This window comes from Canis lupus, chromosome 3 (assembly GCF_011100685.1).
Source record: "Canis lupus familiaris isolate Mischka breed German Shepherd chromosome 3, alternate assembly UU_Cfam_GSD_1.0, whole genome shotgun sequence".
Taxonomy (NCBI): Eukaryota; Metazoa; Chordata; class Mammalia; order Carnivora; family Canidae; genus Canis; species Canis lupus.
The window spans coordinates 53,555,968-53,575,065 of record NC_049224.1 but is presented as its reverse complement, the minus strand read 5'-3'; the positions used below and the strand labels follow the sequence as shown (position 1 = coordinate 53,575,065).

The following is a 19,098-nucleotide window of genomic DNA, read 5'->3' as shown; positions in this document are numbered from 1 at the left end:
CCAGCGCCCAGCTCCCGCCCGCGCCAGCCGGTCCGGGGCAGTGGGGGCGTCGCGAGGCCTCCCGCCGCAGGCCGTGCGCGCCAATGGAGGCGCGCGCCACGGGCGCGGGGGCGGGTCCGCTGCTGCGGCGCCGCTCGAGGAGTCCGGGTCCCGGCCCGCCTCCTTCCGGGCGAGGCCCAATCGGGGGGCGGCCCCCGGCAGCCCCGCCCCGCCCCGCCCCGCCCCCGCCCGGGCGCCGGGCTGGCCTCTGCCGCACGCAGCCTGGCCGCCGGGAGCAGCGCCGGCGCCGTCTTGCCTGTGGCGCGCGGGGAGCTGGCCTGCGGCGGCGGGATGGCTGGCTACCTGCGGGTCGTACGGTCTCTGTGCAGAGCCTCGGGCTCCGGCTCCGGCCCGGCCTGGGCCGCCGCGGCGCCCACAGGTCCCAGCTTGCAGGAGCAGCCGCGGCGCCACTGTGAGTGCCACGAGGAGGATCCGGGCGCGCGCGCCGCGACGTGGCGGCCTCCCGGGCGGGGACCGGGGAGCGCGGCTCGGGACCGTCGCCGGGCCGGGGACGGCGGGGTTGGCGCGCAAAGAGCGGGGGGACGGGGACGCGCTCCCCGACCCCGGGGCTTCCGGCCGCGCCAGGCGCACGGGTGGGGACTTGAAGGACAGTGGCAACTGGTGGCCCTGGCGCGGCGGGCGCTGCGGCCCTGCGCGGGCGGGGTTCTGGGCTGCTCCGCGCCCCCAGATACTCCTGTAGGGGGTGCTGGGGGTGTCCGGGCCCGGAGGGCCTCCCGCCTGCCCTGGGAGGGGGGCCGGCCAGCGAAGAGGGGGCGGGAGCCCCGGGCCGGTGTTCCCGTGAGAGGGAGGGTCGCGGCGCGGTCTCGGCTCAGACAAAGGCGGGGAGGAGGCATCCACTTCCCCTTCCTTTGCAGCCCGGCGCTCTGTAATCCCTCCTCGCTGTCAGGCCCTCGTCGGCTATTTTAGGAGCCTTTTACGCGACAGCTGGAGGAGCGTCCTTCTTATTTTCCCTTTTGTTTGGACACCCCCCCCCCCCCCCCCCCCCCCCAGCCCGTCACTTAAGTCTCCATCCCGGGTCCTCTCCTTGGCCTGAGCTGCCTTTTCTCGCCAGCCGGCTCCTGCGCTGCTCTTCGGCCCGCCCCACTCTCCCGCCTGGGAGACTGGGCCCTGGGCAGCCACACCACGGTGCCTCTCTCCTGAATAGTGCCTGAGTGCTTCTGTGGTACCCTCAGCACCCTGCTTAGGAAAGAAGCCAGTAGTCAGGTGAGAATAAGCAGGATTTAGCCTGAATCTCCATTACCAATGCCTGCTGCCCCCTGTGGCATGTGGGCATCGCCTTCCCCGTGACTCTCCATTGCCAGCTACAAAAGGCCAGGACAGTGTACCCCCCTTGGCCCTGCCTCTTGCCTGTTGCCACGGGAACCTCTTTCCTGACCTGGCCTGGGGCCCCTTGGAGTGAGCCAGGGCAGTGAGGAAGAGGGAGGGGGGCCCAGGCAGCCTGGCATTACTGGTAGGGTAGGTAATCTTTAACGAGTGTGGGAGCAGCTGACCAGAATTGGGGAAGAGTGGGCGGTGGGGAGCACAGAGCTTGGGCCCCCACCCCCACTCCCCTGCCAAGGAGAAAGGGACATTTCTGCTTTTGTACTTCTGGGATGTGTCTCTTAAGTGGCCAACCCTGCAACTCCAAGATTCCAAGTGCCCACAGGCCCCAGAACAGTTTCCCATATGGCACCACCTTTAGCAAAATAGTTAGAGTTACACTGTCCAGTTCACCCTTTTTCTCTCCTGCATCGATGATAAAGAAAAAGAAAGTTTTTAGTTGTAGGTCCTTCTAGAAATCCCCAAGTGGTGGGTTGGTTATTAATGGGGTGAATACATAGTATTTGATTGAGTTAGACAAGAGATGACAACTGTGGCCTCTGCTAGCTTGTTACCTGGCAACACTGCTGGAGAGAATATTTGGCATTCCCCTTGATGACCAGAAAGAATATATTTTTTTTGGCTAAAACACTCCTGTGTCTTTGCTGCTTGGTAATTCCCACGTCTCTAGTTTTGCAATTCCCTGGCCTCCAGCGACTGCTGGTGGTAGTTCTGATAAACTGGACTTTGGGAAAGTGAGGGTGGGCTCTGCTCAGGCACTCCCTGGGAGAATTATCTTGGCTGGCCCTCCTTAGCTCTGTTCCTCACCTAGGAACTTCTTGATTTTTCTTACCCTCCCTCTTCACTTTTCAGACCTTGGTGACTTGCCTGCACTCTTAGATTCTAGGGCAGATTATTTAATGATTGATCAGCGTTCTGCAGACCTACCCGTGGGGTGGTGATTATGTGTTCTCCGCTTGTTTTGGCCACATCAGATAAGACCACTGCTGCCCCATCAGAGGTGTTTTGGGTGGTCATGTTTAGGTCCAGCAGGTTTGGAGAAAGCCTGGGGCCCTCAAATCCTCCATGTGAGGTTGGAGCCTCTTGTGCTGGTTGCATTCCGGGTGTGAGGTGCTGGACACTGCCCTCTGGTTACTGGAAGCCATGCTCTGTGACCTACCCTGGAGTTTACATTAAGGTAAATGCATGTTTAAAATGTCAGTGGATTGCACATATTAACACAGTATAAGTTGTGAGTTTTTCCAGGGCAGTTTGCCCATTGCCTGGCAGACATGCCACCCATGTACATTTGTGTTGGTCTGGTGAAATCTGATGGGGAGAGCTCACTGGTCTCTGTGTGGCATTCCCAGAAGGTAGGAGGGGAGGGGGCACATTGCATCCCAATAGGAGGTGAGGACAGGGTAGCTGCTTACTCTAGACCAAACTGACTGACTTGGCATTCATTTGTGACTTCAACAACTATGGTGCTCTACTGTGTGCCAGCCTCTGTGCAAGGTGCTAGGGACAGAGCCAGAAATAAGAGGCAAAGATTTCTGCTCCTGTGCAGCCTAAATTCTAATGTGGGGACAGTCAGTAAAACAAGGTAGAAATTGACTAGTGTGGTGTGTGAGAACACGAACTAAGGGGAACAAATTGGTCAGGAAGGTGTGTGTGGAAGTTTTTATGGGGCCGCCAGAAAAGACCTTGAATGAAGGGCTAATGGAATAAGGAAACAGGTCATTTGGTTATCAGGTGCCAAGGCCTGGTGGAGAAGTGCACTTTTGCTTGTAGGGAAGCAGAGGGGTAGGGAGTGCCTGAGGCTGGCACAGAGTAGGGTGGGGAGTGGGGGTGGGGTAGGGAGGAGGGCAGTAACAGATCTGGTCGGGCTGGTTGGGAGGTGGGGGGCATGCTTTTTTGAGGACTTTGACCTTTGGAGGGTTTGAGAAGAGTGTCTTGGCCTGATTTAGATTTAACAGGTACACTTTGGCTTCAGAGTTTTGGTAGGAGGCTTGGAGTCATAATCTGGCAAAAGAGGGTGGCCTGCACCTGGCTGGTTGCGCTGGGGGTGGTGAGAAGTGGCTGGACTCTGGATGTGTTTTGAAGGAAGAGCCATTAAGATTTTTTGATGGTGTAGATGTGGCTGTAAGGAAATGGAGGAGTGGAGGTTGACACCAAGGAAAATGCTAGAGCCTCTTCCAGAATTGCTGCCCTGCCTTCTTGAGCTCCCAGGAATTGGGGGCTTCCCCCTACATGCTGCTCAGCTATGGTAGCTGAGAGCAGCCTGAGTGAGAACGTGGTAAAGTACTTAGTCTTGGGGGTGGTAGCTTTCTTGGGAGGGATCTTTAGCCTTGGGTTTGGAGCAGCAGGTGGATCCTGAAACTGGGGACAGGTTTTAAAATCCTTCCTTGGGGAATATAAATAATAGTGAAAGGGAATATAAGGGAAGGGAGAAGAAATGTGTGGGAAATATCAGAAAGGGAGACAGAACGTAAAGACTGCTAACTCTGGGAAACGAACTAGGGGTGGTAGAAGGGGAGAAGGGCGGGGGGTGGGAGTGAATGGGTGACGGGCACTGGGGGTTATTCTGTATGTTAGTAAATTGAACACCAATAAAAAATAAATTAAAAAAAAAAATCCTTCCTTGGTGTTGGGTGCTAGCAGACCAGATGGTGAGGAGAGTTGGCCTACTGTGACTGGTGTGATTCCATCCCACACTCTGGCCAGGACAGTGTGCAACGTGTCTTCCGAAGATTTAATATGGTGGCTGTTCCTTCAAAGCTTTCAGGGAGGTCCGTGCCCTTTTCATTGGATTTCAGATTGCTTGTCATCACTTGTCACCCAGAGAGGGGCAGACGATGGGGGTGTCCCTACCATATCGGCTGAACACACAACATCTCCTACTCTGATGCCTTGGAGCTTATGTCCTCTGGAGGGTACAGGATAGGCCTGGAATCAAGAAGCTGTCTCTAGTGCCGCCCATCCTTGCCATGAGTGAACACCATCTCAGTGTGGTAGAAGCAACTCACCCTTCAAAGAAGAGACTGTATTTTTACGTAAAATCTCCTCTGGGTTGTTGTTGTTGTGTGTGTGTGTTTCTTTTTTTCTTTTTTCTTTTTTTTTGTTTTTGTGTGTTTTTCCCCACTGGTTTAGATTTTTAAAGACTAAAAATTGGGCAGCCCCAGTGGCTCAGCGGTTTAGCGCCGCCTGCAGCCCGGGGTGTGATCCTGGAGACCCGGGATCAAGTCCCACATCAAGCTTGTTGCATGGAGCCTGCTTCTCCCTCTGCCTGTGTCTCTGCCTCTCTCTCTCTCTCTGTGTCTCTATAAATAAATAAATAAATAAATAAATCTTAAAAAAAAAAAACTAATAAAAACTAAAAATTTTTCTTATTTTGCATCGTGGCAAAACTGCGTAACAAAAATTTCCATGTTAGCCATTTTTAAGTATGAAGTTCAGTAGCATTAATACTTTCACGTTGTCGAACGACCAATCCCCAGAGAGACCAATCCCCAGAGATTTATCGTCTTGCAAAACTGAAACTCTGTGCCCATTAAACAACAGTTCCCCACACCCTCCTCCCCCACAGCTCCTGGCAATGACCAACCAACCGTTCTACTTTCTGTTTCTATGAATTTGACTCCTCTAGGTACCTCTTGTAAGTAGAAGCAGGCAGTATTTTTCTTTTTGTGACTAGCTTATTTCAGTACTCTTAATGTCCTGCAGGTTTGTTTTTTTTTTTTAAAGATTTATTTATTTATTTATGATAGAGAAAGAGAGAGAGAGAGGCAGAGACACAGGAGGAGGGAGAAGCAGGTTCCATGCCTGGGAGCCCGACGTGGGACTCGATCCCGGGACTCCAGGATCGCGCCCTGGGCCAAAGGCAGGCGCTAAACCGCTGAGCCACCCAGGGATCCCCTGTCCTGCAGGTTTATCCCTGTTGCAGCTTATGTCAGCATTCTCTTAATTTTTAGGACTGAATATTCCATTCTTGAGATACCCATTTAAAAAAAAAAGAGTTTAAAATTTAATTGACCTTCTGGGTAAGGTACAGGGATTGTGAGAAGCTTAGGCAGTATATGGTTATTAATTCCTTGCATAGTTATTACTGCTTTTAATTTATTATAAGAGTAACCTTCTAGAGGTACCTGGGTATCTGGTTGAGCATCTGCCTTTGGCTCAGGTCGTGATCCCGGGGTCCTGGGATGGGATGAGTCTTGCATTGGGCTCCCCGCAGGGAACCTGCTTCTCCCTCTGCCTATAATTCTGCCACTTTCTGTGTGTCTCTCGTGAATAAATGAATAAAGTCTTAAAAAGGGGGGGAAAAAAAGAGTTACCTCCCAGAAATGGTTTGAGAGTGTTTGGGAAATGTGGAAATGCTGTCTATGTAAGTATACCACATCATAACTCCACTGGCCATCCAAGGGGAAACTGGCTTTATGGGATTTGAAACAAAAGAACTTGAGCAGCAAGAGATATGGAGGTAGGTCTGGATCCATTGCTGTCACTGACGGCGGCAGCACTTCCTTTTTTAGTTTCCAAGCAAGTACATTCACATTTGAGTGCTGGGGAGCCCAGTCTTAGAGAAACTTGGAATTATGAACATCATTTAATCTTTTGTAGGGACGTTTTTCTTAACCTTCCTGCATTAGTTTCCAGTGTCCTCTCGAAGGCTCATACCACATTTCATTCATCCATTCGTTCCTTGGTGATATTTGAGTTGCTCCCACCTCTTGGCTATGTGAATAATTCCTTTTTTTTTTAAATTTCATTTATTTATTCACGAGAGACACAGAGAGAGGCAGAGACATAGGCAGAGGAAGAAACAGGCTCCCCACAGGGACCTGATGTGGGACTTGATCCTGAAACTCCAGGATCGTGACCTGAGCCGAAGGCAGACGCTCAATCGCTGAGCCACCCAGGTGTCCCAGTGTGTGAATAATTCTGCTATGGACATGAGTGTACACATATGTCTTTGAGACCCTGCTTTTAATTATTTTGGATACATATCTAGAAGTGGGATTGCTGGCAAGGTGGCAATTCTCCCTCCCCCCCACCTTTTTTTTTATAGGGGAAGGGCAGAGGGAAAGAGAGAGAGAGAATCCCAAGTAGGCTGTCCCCCCAGAGCAGAGCCCGAGCCCCAACCCCATCTCAACACTGAGATCATGACCTGAGCCAAAATCAAGAGTTGAATGCTTAACTGACTGAGCCATCCAGGTGCCCTGGACAATATGGCAATTCTATCTTTAATTTTTTTTTTTTTAAAGATTTTATTTATTTACTCGAGAGACACACAGAGAGAGGCAGAGACACAGGCAGAGGGAAAAGCAGGCTCCATGCAGGGAGCCTGACGTGGGGTCTTCCAGGATCATGCCCTGGGCTGAAGGCAGGCGCTAAACCGCTGAGCCACCTGGACTGCCCTCTATCTTTAATTTTTTGAGGAACCATCATACTGTTTTCCATAGTGGCTGCAACATTGTACGTTCTTACCAGCTGTATACAAGGGTTCCAGTTTCACCACATCCTCACCAACACCTGTTGTTTTCTGTTTTGGGTTTTTTGTTTTGTTTTTGATAGTAGCCATCCTAATAGGTGTGAGGTGGTATTTCATTGTGGTTTTGATTTGCATTTCCCTAGTGATTAGTGCTGTGGGGTGATTTTCATATGCTTATTGGCCATTTACATGTCATTTTTGAAGAAATATCCATTTAAGTCCTTGGCCCATTTATTAACTGGCTATTTGTTGTTATTGTTGTTGAAATTACCTTTTAAAATCTTAGTCACCAATTAATAATATTTAGTTTCTTTATTTTTGTAGTTGTTTATAATTTTTATTTTATTAAGTCTGCTCCGTGCCCAGTGTGGGGCTTGAACTCATGACCTTGAGATCTGGAGTTGCATGCTATACTGACTGAGTGAGCCAGTGCCCCAAGTCTATGCTGCTTTAGCTCCCGTGGTTGCCCCCAGCTCTGGGAAGTGCTCCTTCAGGGTGGCTGTACTCCTGACTCTGATGACAGAGCAGCTGCTTGGTCTCTCTCCATCATAGATTTACCCTTACTCACACTCCTTGAGGCCAGGCACTGTTATGTTTTTCTCAGTGTTTCAGGAAGAGGTGCTTAGCACCTGGTTGTAAATAAGTGGGCCTGTGTTCTCTGAGGGTTTGACACCTGCAGGCACAGCAGGGAGGGCTGCCTGCTGTGATCTTGACATTGAGTTCCCCATACAGGTGTCTGGTGTCGGAAGTCCAAAAATTGAGCAGACCCAAGTGAGGCTGAAACCTTTAGGATTAGCCCCAGATGACTTCTCCTTAGGGATTATGATTATGGCAGATTCAGTACAATTAAAATAACACCTTGATTAGCTCTCATGACTTTAATTCAGGAGAAGCGCTCTTAAAAGCTGAGCTAGCTCTGCAACAGCCCAGTAGACTTTCTGAGGTCCCGAGGCCCTCTCAAGCTTTCAGCCAGGAAAGGTGAAGAAATTTTGTAGCTTGGGTCCAAAGGCCCCTTCGCGTCCTGGAAAGGGTGGTAGAGCAGTGCCAGCTGCATCCACCTTGTTCTCTAGGGAATGGAATGTTTGGAGTGTGTGTTTGCTTTCTGCTTCTCTACATGTGACCCATGAGGGTATCCAGAGGCTATGCTTGAGCTAGAAACCTGGGATCTATCCTGACTTCTGACATAAGCCACACTCCCTGGGTCTCATTTTTCTTCCTAAATAATCTCTAAAAATCTTTTTCGATTAAAAAAAAAATCTGTTTGCATATCTTTGGGAGATTATTTTTAGATTAAAAAATCTGTGCACATCTTTGGAAAGTGAGTCATTTTGCTGCACATAATTCACCTTTTTCTCTGTGGGTTGGGGATGCCAGCATGAGTCATGGTTGTGGTGTGTATTGTGGGACAGTTATATGTTTGGAGTTGTTGGGTTTTGGTCACTTCTGTTTTAAATGTGCGTAGGTGGCAATGCTTTTTTTAGTTTGAGGGCCTGCTTTTCATAGACTTCTGTCCCTTGCTGTCTACCCGGCAGTGGTCACTTCTTCTGACCATTTAAGTGTACATCCTGGTCCCCTCTTTGGACTTGCTCTAATCTCTGGTGAGGTGGAAGACCCGGAACTATATTCGTAAGGATTGTGTGTGACATAAAAGTTAATGGGCCCTAAGTGAGGGCTGAGGAGACTCCACTGGGGACAGAGCCCCACTCTCAGCTGTCCTCTTGCCTGGGTTTCAGCAGTGAGTGAGCCTTCTGGTGATGGAAGCCCAGTGGTAGGTTTGACACAGATCTGGTCGCCCTACTTAGTCACTGCTTCTTCCTGGCTGTGGGTAGAGGAACGTGCTGGTGCTCAGGTACCTCTGTCTACTCCAAGTAGCCTGCACTGATTTAACTGGATGAGCCATTTTCTTGTGTTTTCTTTGGACCTCACTTCCCAGACTGTTGGTTTTTCTCATGAGTCAGACTTTCCTTGGAGAGCCTCCCCTGGTTCCTCTTGTCCTCCACCATCTCCCCGGACCTTTAGTGCTTCTCTGTGCGACAGGCCACCTTGAGCCAGCTCGGATCCAGGGTTCTGAGTTCCATTCCGATGTCCTAAGCCTATGCTTCCCATTGAGAAAGGTGGAAGATGTGTTGTCTTCAGGCGGTGTAACCTTTGGCAGTAAGCTGGGAAACTCTGAGAGTCTCAGTTGTATCACATTTAAAGGGGGAGATAACCATATACCGTTTTGGGAGCAGTTTGAGACCTAAAAGGAATCACGTAAAGGGCGTGTGTATGCCATCAGGCACACAGGAGGTGCCAATACAGTTTCTGTCCTCACTTAGCTTTAGTCCGGCTCCTGTTACAAGGTTAGTAACTGGGTGACTTTGAGACGAGGTTACAGAAAGGATGTGGGATAGCTCATAGAGCTGCAGGGATTGGGCCACAGGGGCTGCTGGCTGCCCTGGGGACGGAGTGGCAGCAGCTTGTAGGCGTCCGCTTCCTGACTTGCTGTTGGACAGGGTGGCCCCAGCTGGCTCTTTGTCTCTGAGTTGGTCTCCTCTGCCTTCAGATTCCAAGGGAGAGGATCTGATTGTCCAGGCTGGCATCTCTCTGGCTGGTCCTAGCTGCCCGTCCTCAGTGGGGTGGTCCAGGTCCCCCAGGTGGCCCAGGAGCTGCTCCTGCTGAGGGGGAGAGGGAGGGCACGTGGGTAACTGGGCCCCTTGACAATGCTCCCTCCTGGGTGAAGGGCAGGTCTGGCTGGTGGGGCGAGCCAATCCCCCGCCCCCCGCCACCGCGGCCCTCCCCAGAGGTGTGACGCACTGCGTGTGCCCGGTCCTAGATGCCGACAAGAGGATTAAGGTGGCAAAGCCGGTGGTGGAGATGGACGGCGATGAGATGACCAGGATCATCTGGCAGTTCATCAAGGAGAAGGTAGTTCCTCCCAGAGTGGGCAGCTCTCTGCACAGCTCCCTGTGCCCCAAGTCAGGTCCCAGGGTCACCAGCTGCCCTGGTGGGCGGCAGCAGCCCTGTGGCCCAATCTGTCCTTCCATCCACCTTGCTGTCATGTCCAGACCATGCATGGTTTTCACAATATCGGGCAGGGGTCCGTCCTCAGCAGTGTGTCCTGTGCTGGTGCCAGAGCCCACATGTTTTACAGAGTGTGTGTGCATTCAAGGCCTACCCTGCATCGTGGCCTTTTGATACCCCATGTTCTGATGTGCTTTCTGGAAGGAGACAGGGGCTGGTGTGCCGGGCAGCATGCATAGAGTTAACCTATCCTTGGGGTTCGGGGCTGCTACCCAGATTATGGCTGCAGTGCTCATCGGACAGGGATGTATGTGTCTGAGCTATCATGGTGTTGGCTTCCAGCATGGCTACTTGGCTTCTCCAAAGTTGCTGTGGTGTGGATCTGCCTGGGAGAGCCCATATTGTGTGTGTATTCACAAGAAGGTTGAGAATTGCTACTTCCCATTGGGGAGGAACAGGGAACCCACTGTACAGAGAAATACAGAGATACTTGGAGTTGGGGTTCAGCTGAGTTGGGCCACTGCTGTCCATGCTGGGAGCAGAGCCCTTCCAGAGGCTGCGGCCTGGTCTCTCCCGAGAACCCTGGCATCCTGACAGCTCTCACCTGGCCCCACTGAGGAATGGCTGATCTCATCCCTCTGCCATGCTGTCCCCTTGCTCCACTGGCCTTCTGTCATCCTTGCCCCAAGTGGGTGTCCTCTGCTTTCGCCCATGCATGCCCCTCGGTCACAGACATCTGGGCTGATACCTTGTCCTGGTCATCTGTCTCTAGCTCATCCTACCCCACGTGGACGTCCAGCTCAAGTATTTCGACCTGGGACTTCCAAACCGTGACCAGACCAACGACCAGGTCACCATAGACTCCGCGTTGGCCACCCAGAAGTACAGTGTGGCTGTCAAATGTGCCACCATCACCCCCGATGAAGCCCGAGTGGAAGGTGTGAGGGGGCGGAGGTGGGTGGGCCAGGGCCGTGGGGGCTGAGCCACGAACCCAGTCTCCCTGTGATTGCCTGGGAGGCAGGGGAGCCCTTGAGGTTCTTGCAGATGAGGCTGGGTGGGGTGGTGTTCCCAGGCCCGTGGGCTTTCTGCTGTGCTATGTGGCTCTGGCCAGTGTAGGTGTCTTTGGTGACAGTGAGGAGGATGCTCATGCTGATGCCGGCACAGTAAGGAGAGCTGCTTTGGCAGCCTGCCCCTCTGGCCTCCTGGATTGTTCAGCAGGCAGGTTTACGAGAGCCTTGGTGCCACCTCTGTCCAGCAGAGTGCTGTTTATCAGGCTCGAGAGCCTCAGGGGGCTCTGGGGAGCATTGCTCATGTCTCGCCATCATCTTGGCATTGCAGCTCTGCCCCTTGCCCCTGTGGCTGTGGAAAGGTCTCAGCCGCCCTCACCAGGCTTGGACTGGCTGCTGGTCCCTGGTTCTGGGGACCACTTTTCACGGTTCCAGGAAATAATGGCACCAGCGTGTGGATAAAGGGGCCAGGTTTGGAAAATTTGAGAAAGGGTGGTTTAGGGGTTTGCAGAGCTCTTTCTCTCTTGCTACTTGCTACAGTGTGAGGAAGCTAGAAGGAGGCATTCAAGGCACATTTCCAAATGCTCCAGAGCTCCTCCCGTCTTTCGGGTGGTATTGGAATCATTTTAGTGTGAGGCTTTTTTTGCAGTTCTTATTTCTCCTGAGCCCTGGGATTTATATATTCTTATTTTGTGGACAAGGAAATAGAGAGTCACAGTCTTAGCAATGTGGGCTGGACCCCGAGGTTCGTGGCAGTACCGTGGCAAGAACAGAAGAAGGTCTGCAGAGTGGCAGCGTGCTGCCAGAGTCCCGTCAGACCGAGCGTGATGTGGGAATAATGGCAGCTGATAGAGCACTTCTTTGCCAGGTGCTGTGCTAGCCACTTTACATACGAGTTCATTTAATCCTCACAGCAACCCAAAGGCTAGGTATCTTATCAATAATTTCATTTTATAGCTCAGGTTAAGCCATTTGCATAAAACTCACAGTTGGAGGTGGTGGACCTTGCAGCCAAGGAATCTAATCCCATGGCCCACTCCTTCATATTCTAGGCATTCCCCAGGATGATTTGCAGGCTCCCATCAGGCTGCATTCTTGCTTAGGGTTCACATTTTGGTTGGAAGGTGGGGGCTGCAGCGGGGCCGCTCCATCTCTGTCCTCGTAGAGTTCAAGTTGAAAAAGATGTGGAAGAGTCCCAATGGAACCATCCGGAACATCCTTGGGGGGACCGTCTTCCGGGAACCCATCATCTGCAAAAACATCCCACGCCTCGTCCCCGGCTGGACCAAGCCCATCACCATTGGCAGACACGCCCATGGTGACCAGGTGGGCCACGGCGGGAGTTGGCTCTCACTGGCCTGGGACCCTCACTGGACCCCTGGCCTGAGCTGCACTCTCATCTCTGTAGTACAAGGCCACAGACTTCGTGGTGGACCGAGCTGGCACGTTCAAGATCATTTTCTCCCCAAAGGATGGCAGCGGTGCTAAGGAGTGGGAGGTGTACAACTTCCCCGGCGGCGGCGTGGGGATGGGCATGTACAACACCGACGAGGTAAGGCTGTGGCTCCCGAGTCCCTCCTCGCTGGGCCCTGCCTCCCTTCAGGCCACCTGGAACTGCTGACTCTGACTCCTCCCGCGCCCAGGGCCTGGAAAGGTCTGAGGCCTGTGAGCCAATGCCTCCGAGATGCGTTCAGGGGGACCCATGGTGTGCCCGGTATGGAGTGGGGCTCTAAGACCCCTGCTCAGCCAGACGCCCCTGCTCTCCAACTTCCTGTGCTCATTCTCCCAACATGCCTTTGGGACTGAGTTAGTTGTCAGGATGCTTGGCTTAAACAAACCGGATAAGCATTCTTTTTTCCCTTTCTCCAGCTCTTGGTTTTCATTTCTTCTGTGGTTGGCTTCATTCTTGGGTTCTGAGGAAGTGGCCATCAGTAGCTCTGGGCTTATCCCCGGCCAGCTTGGTTTCCCTATCAGGAAAGTGCCCTTTTTGTTCATGGTTCCAGCAAAAAGTGCCAGGCCTGGGTCATGAGACCATCTCTGAGCCAATCATGGAGGTCCCAGATAGGCTCCACCGGGACACACGGTCAACTCTATAGAGATGGGTTGGTGGGCTGGGGGAATCAGGGGAGAGGAGGGGCAAAATTCAGGGGCTGCTTCCTCCCAGAAGTTGAGAGGGGGATACTAGGCCAGCAGACACAGCGGATGCTCCCTCCAGGGTGGTGGGTTCACCCAGGCTGTCAGAGCAGGTCGTACATCTGGAGGGAGAGGATGCCATTCCTGGGGCCCCGGTCCTGACCCTGGGGACCAGGAAGGGTGGGCAGTGCCCAGACTGGGTACCATGCCAGGGGCCTCTCTCTCTCCCTACAGTCCATCTCGGGTTTTGCGCACAGCTGTTTCCAGTATGCCATCCAAAAGAAGTGGCCCCTGTACATGAGCACGAAGAACACCATTCTGAAAGCCTATGACGGGCGCTTCAAGGACATCTTCCAAGAGATCTTTGAGAAGTAACAGCCTCTCCCTTTATTGCTCTCTAAGGATCCCACACCCTTTCTATGGAATACACTAAGCAACCCCCTCAATCCCCATCCTACAGGGTGGCTGCTGTCCCAGTGAATTCAGCTCAGCTCTGAGCTCAGGGAGAGATCCCCAACTTGTTAGCTTCCTGCCCTCTCCCCACATCAGGCCCTTTTGCTTCCAGGCACTACAAGACCGACTTTGACAAGAATAAGATCTGGTATGAGCACCGGCTCATTGACGACATGGTGGCTCAGGTCCTCAAGTCTTCAGGTGGCTTTGTGTGGGCCTGCAAGAACTACGATGGGGATGTGCAGTCGGACATCCTGGCCCAGGGTATGCTGGGAGTGCTGTTCCCCAGGGGGTCGATTGTTGATTTTCTCTGGCTGGGCGATTTTCAGACCCTTTTCAGAGAAAACCTCTTTAGTGAGGCAGTAGGACTGGGGCTCACTAGCTCATTGAGAGGTTCCGGTTCCCCGTGGACAGCAGGGGGCAGGAGCTCCCTGGAATAGAAGGGAGGAAGGATCGCAAATTTGGTTTGGACTGGTGTATTACTAAGGCTACTTTTCCAGAGAAAGGAGAACATAGGAATTCAGGTCCTAAAGGGTGAGGTGTGTCAGCTTTGAGGTTGCTGCTGTCCACGAAGGAGCCAAGTCACCCTGGCTCCAGGTTTGGGCTAGATTTGGCTCTAGCAGAAAAATGGGATTGAGCACAACCGAGTGCTTTTTGAATTACAGAGAATTCATTTTGCCCAGTAGATCTGTTGGTTGTAGGATAATAGTGGGGAAGGTGGCAAAGCCCCAAGCCCTAGAGCATCCTATGAGACAAATTGGATTACAGCAAAAAGCATGGATGAGGCCATTAGAGAAGTAGCTATAAGAACTAGCTCCTGAGAAGAAAAGTGAACTCTACTTTTTCCAAGTGAAAGTTGTGAGGAAAAGATACAGTGTCCTAATGTTTTATAAAAACCTTTGGTTCGGGACTCCTGGGTGGCTCAGCGGTTGAATGTCTGCCTTCGGCTCAGGGCCTGATCCTGGAGTCCTGGGATCGAGTCCCATGTCAGGCTCCGTGCAGGGAGCCTGCTTCTCCCTCTGCCTGTGTCTCTGCTTCTCTCTCTCTCTCATAAATAAATAAATAAATAAATAAATAAATAAATAAATAAGTAAAATCTTTAAAAAAGCAAAAATAAAAACAAAAATCTTTGGCTTTATTTCAGTAAGTAGATCCTCTTACTAGAACAATTCCTGTCTAGGATGGAAGGATGAAAAGCCATAGCAGACAAGAGAAAGACATGATAATTACCTTAAAGTATATAAGGAATTGGTGGGTATGAGAGTCTAGTAAACATAGAGAAGGGACCCCTTTCCCATGCCCCAGCTGCAGGCATTTTAGAAAACTAATTTTCTTTTCTTCTTAAGATTTTATTTATTTATTTGAGAGAGAGAATATAAGTGGGGTAGGGAGAGGGGGGATGAGTAGATGGAGAGGGAGATGCAGACTCCCTGCTGGTCTGGGAACCTGACTCAGGACACAATCCCAGGACCCTGAGATCATGACCTATGCCAGAGGCAGATGCTTCACTGAGCCACCCAGATGCCCCTTGGACAACTAATTTTTTTTATAAGTTTTTCACTTTTTCTAAATCTGGGGACTTAACAGTTCTTATTTTTGGTGCTGTGGGGTGCTTTTGAAGCCCAAGAGACCTTGACAATAGAAAAAGTTGACATCTGGATTTGGGAAAATTTGGGAATAAATCATAAATCGCCAAAAAGTCGCCTAAAAGAGCAGCAGATAAAGTGATCGTTGTGCAGTAGCTGGTGGTGGGCTTTCTGCTTGAATGAGCTGTTTGGTTATGAGCCAGACTGGGTGGGTGGAATGCTTGGGGTCTGGGGCCCTGGCAGTGGGGACACAGATGTATGTTCACAGGCTGATGTGTAGCCATCTGTGAATAGCCCCGTGCCCTGTACCAGGCTCTGCAGACCCACGACAAGGGTAGTCAAGCCCAAAACAGTGACTGTCCTCCCAGGCACAGTCGGGGGTCATGAGCAGAGAGGCAGCTCAGAGCTGAGAGGCTCCTCCTCACAAGCAGGAGGGCAGGTGGGCTCAACCCATGGTTGGAGGAGTGGTACTCACACTCCACTGAAAGGAAGGTCTTCCCCCTCTTCAGGCTTTGGCTCCCTTGGCCTGATGACATCTGTGCTGGTCTGCCCCGATGGGAAGACCATCGAGGCTGAGGCTGCTCATGGAACGGTAACCCGCCATTATCGGGAGCACCAGAAGGTGAGTGTAGGGACTGTGGTCGCACGCCCATCTACCCCAGGGGCCCAGAACCCAGTGATGCTGAAGGCTGGGAGGATGGAGTCTGGTTTGTCAGCCTAGGGGTGGCCAGCTGCATCCAGGTGCCCCCTTGTCGGCTGGTTTGGTTCCTGATGCCCCTGTGGCCCCCACCCCCAGGGCCGGCCTACCAGCACGAACCCCATTGCCAGCATCTTTGCCTGGACACGCGGCCTGGAGCACCGGGGGAAGCTGGATGGGAACCAGGACCTCATCAGGTGAGTGGAGAGGGAGGGGGCCTGAGCTGATCCAGGGCAGATCCTGGGTCCTGGTGCTGTAAGCTGGGGCCTCACTCTGTGTCCCCCCCCCCCCCCCCCCCCCGCCGCAGGTTTGCGCAGACCCTGGAAAAAGTGTGTGTCCAGACTGTGGAGAGTGGAGCCATGACCAAGGACCTGGCAGGCTGTATCCATGGCCTCAGCAAGTGCGTGGCCTGTGGCAGAGGGTGGGACTGACCTTTAGGGACCTCAGGGTTGGATGGGAAGAAGCCAGAGGATCCTCTTAGAGGCCCCCTCTAGGGTGAGCTTAGCCACCAAGGGCCCGAGCTTGGACAGGTCCCTATCCCCGAGGCTAGCACCCCGAGCCTGGCCATCCCCTGCTGAACTCACTGTGGCCCTTTGGTGGTGGGCTCTCAGCAGCCTCTGACCTGGGAGGGCGGCCACTCAGGTGCCCAGGCTCAGGCTCTGCCCTGGGAGGGCCCGGCTGGAGCCGCTCCTCATGCGAACGGTGTTCTCTCGGCAGCGTGAAGCTGAATGAGCACTTCCTGAACACCTCCGACTTCCTGGACACCATCAAGAACAACCTGGACAAGGCTCTGGGCCAGTAGTGGGGGCGGGCCGCGGGTGGCGGGTGGGGCTGAGCTAGCAGTGGGCCTCGAGTGAGCCCCCTCTCAGGCCTTTGTAGGGAACTTTTTTTTATAAGCAAGATGTTTTTAAAAGTATCTGTGTGTTTCCCCTCATGGTGATGTGAGGCGGGAACAGTGTGTTTTACCTCAGCCACTCAGTGTGTTTTGCATACTGTAATTTATATTGCCCTTGGAACACATGGTGCCATATTTAGCTACTAAAAAGCTCTTCACAAAACTGTCTGTTGTGTTTGTTGCTGAGGGAGGGAGGCACCCAGCCAAGGCCCTGAGAAAGAGGTCCTCGGAGGGCTGGCGGGTTCGGGTTCCACCTGGGACAGCCCGTGATGCCGCAGGGCTGTGTCGCGCACGGTTCTCCATTCAGTCAGGGGCCACGATGGGTGTGAACATCCTGAATGCTGTGGTGCTGTCTGACTGAGCCCCGGGGAGTCTCAGGGTGCAGGCCTGTGGGCTCCCTGAAATTTTCTAGCATGATCCGGTTCCTACATCCTCCTCTCCATTTTCTGATTGTTACCGCTTCCTCATAGATTGTTTTTTTGCTTTGTTGGTTCTAATGTTCTTTTTAAAAAAAGATTTTATTTATTCATTCATGAGAGACACAGAGAGGCAGACACCGGCAGAGGGAGAAGCAGGCTCCCTGCAGGGAGCCTGATGTGGGACTCAATCCTGGACCCCGAGATCATGACCGGAGCCAAAGGCAGACTCAACCACTGAGCCACCCAGGTGTCCCTCGGTTCTAACCTTCTAAACCTCGCCAGATCTTTATTTGCCCTTTTCTCGGTTTTCAAAATGAGTCCCACCCAGCAGCTGCCTCTCCGTCCTCTCCATGGCTGCCTGGGGCTTGGCGCTGGGACTGGGGGCCCCATGGGGTCTAGATCACTGCATCCCAGACTTGGGTTCATTTTCACCATTCTTGGGCAAAACCAAAAGAGTAAGATTATAAAGTTGCTGTAAAGCGAAATAAATCCAGATTAAAGGGCTATTTTTTATGCAGGGATCATATCCTACTTTTGGTGTTTATATGTCCAGGGGAAGACTTGTACCAGCTTCACTTGATAAAATAAATACTTGGCAACCCAAAGCCAATTCCCCAGTTTCGGGGGACTCTCGTGGCTTCTGACACTGGACCTTGATAGCTTTGCGATGGGCTCCAGTCGCCACTCACACTGGTGGCCTCCACCTGTTCCAGGGACTACTCGCTTGCTTGTCTTCAGTAATCACACCGAGCCCCCAGGGCTGTGGGAAAAAAGCTGGTGAGCTGGCCCAGCTTAGGCCCAGTTTCTGGGCCTAAGCTCGAGGTTTCCGGCCCCCTCTTGCCCACTGGTAGAAAGGGCTGGCAGCCTCTGAAGTGCAGTCTGGCATCGTGAGCTGGCTTCTTTCCTGGTGCTCTGTTGGTGGGTCAGGAGGGGACACGGCTTTTCTCTGCAAGTGGTGGGAATTCTGGGGCCTTGGCCAGAGCCCTTCCCTCTTGGGCTTGGAGCTGCTTCGTGTAGGCGCCTGGCCCTGCAGGTGGCCATTCTGATGCCAAGGATGATCTGGGTCTCTTCCCCGCCTTGGGGAGCTATGGCCCGCGGCATGGGGTTGGGAAGCCCTGTTAGGGGTTCCTCGTGGGAGGAGGGCAAAGACCAAGGCCTCAGGAATGATGGGAAGAAGCACTCACAGTCACCTCACTAAAGAATATTCATTTATTTATAATTATTGCTAAGTAAACTTCTCTTTTAAACGGGAACATAAAAACACAGTAGGGCTTTGCACAAGTGGAATTTCTAAACAGTTGGTTTGTATACACGTCAAAATAAGTTAGAATGGAATTCGTCCAGGAGTTTCTAAGTCACCCAAGAGGCTGCACGCCTCTCTTGAAAGGTCGGGGAGGGGTGAGGACAGGAGCCTTGCCGAGACCACCCCCCAGCTCAAACTGTGAGTTGTGCTGCTTCCTTCTCTTAGCTTTGCCCGGGTCCAAGGCACAGGGCAGGGGGGCGTTCAAGTATCGAATCTCGCAGAAGGCCGGTGCTGATGGCAGGGCTGGGGGAGGAAGGGGGAGCCCCACCCTGGGGGCCAGACCTTCTCCCTTAGGTTTCCAAGACCAAGGCCACTGCACTGGCAGGAAAGAGGAGGAGGATGGGGAGGAGGTACAGGGTTCTTTTTGGTACCAGGGGAGAAAGACATTGTGGGAAGAGGTAGTTTGCAGGGGGTGATGCTTCTGCTCAGCAGGAGAAAATGTCTTCTACAGTGACGGGGGTCACTGCCACCTGAGGGTCATCATGGCGGGCACCTGGGGGGCTGTGGTCAGGGGGCCTCGGGGTTCTGGAGGGGAAAGGCTCCTGTGAGACCCCAGCCATCTTGTCTGCTGCCTCTTAGCATGAGCTTTAGCAGAGACGGAAGGGGGCACCTGGCTGCCCGATCCCGAGGCCACCTTGTCCTCCCCTCTGTCCTGATCACAGCCACCCTGAAGCCTGGCTTGGTCCTTCACTAAGGATACAGCTTTGGGGGTAGCTGCATTTCAGACTGGTCCCTGCACCCCGCCCGGGCTG

General features: G+C 52.8%; 1 protein-coding gene across 1 annotated transcript; it reads left to right on the top strand.

Moving 5' to 3' along the window:
• The first annotated feature begins 249 nt into the window (after positions 1 to 249).
• Positions 250 to 16,787, top strand: IDH2 (isocitrate dehydrogenase (NADP(+)) 2). The gene is made up of 11 exons (XM_038532853.1): positions 250 to 451; positions 9,666 to 9,757; positions 10,626 to 10,791; positions 12,026 to 12,186; positions 12,269 to 12,412; positions 13,228 to 13,364; positions 13,559 to 13,710; positions 15,542 to 15,654; positions 15,829 to 15,926; positions 16,037 to 16,129; positions 16,447 to 16,787. Exons 1-11 carry the CDS (start codon positions 331 to 333, stop codon positions 16,529 to 16,531), a joined length of 1,362 nt encoding a protein of 453 aa, XP_038388781.1. The 5' UTR covers positions 250 to 330; the 3' UTR covers positions 16,532 to 16,787.
• The last annotated feature ends 2,311 nt before the right edge of the window (positions 16,788 to 19,098 follow it).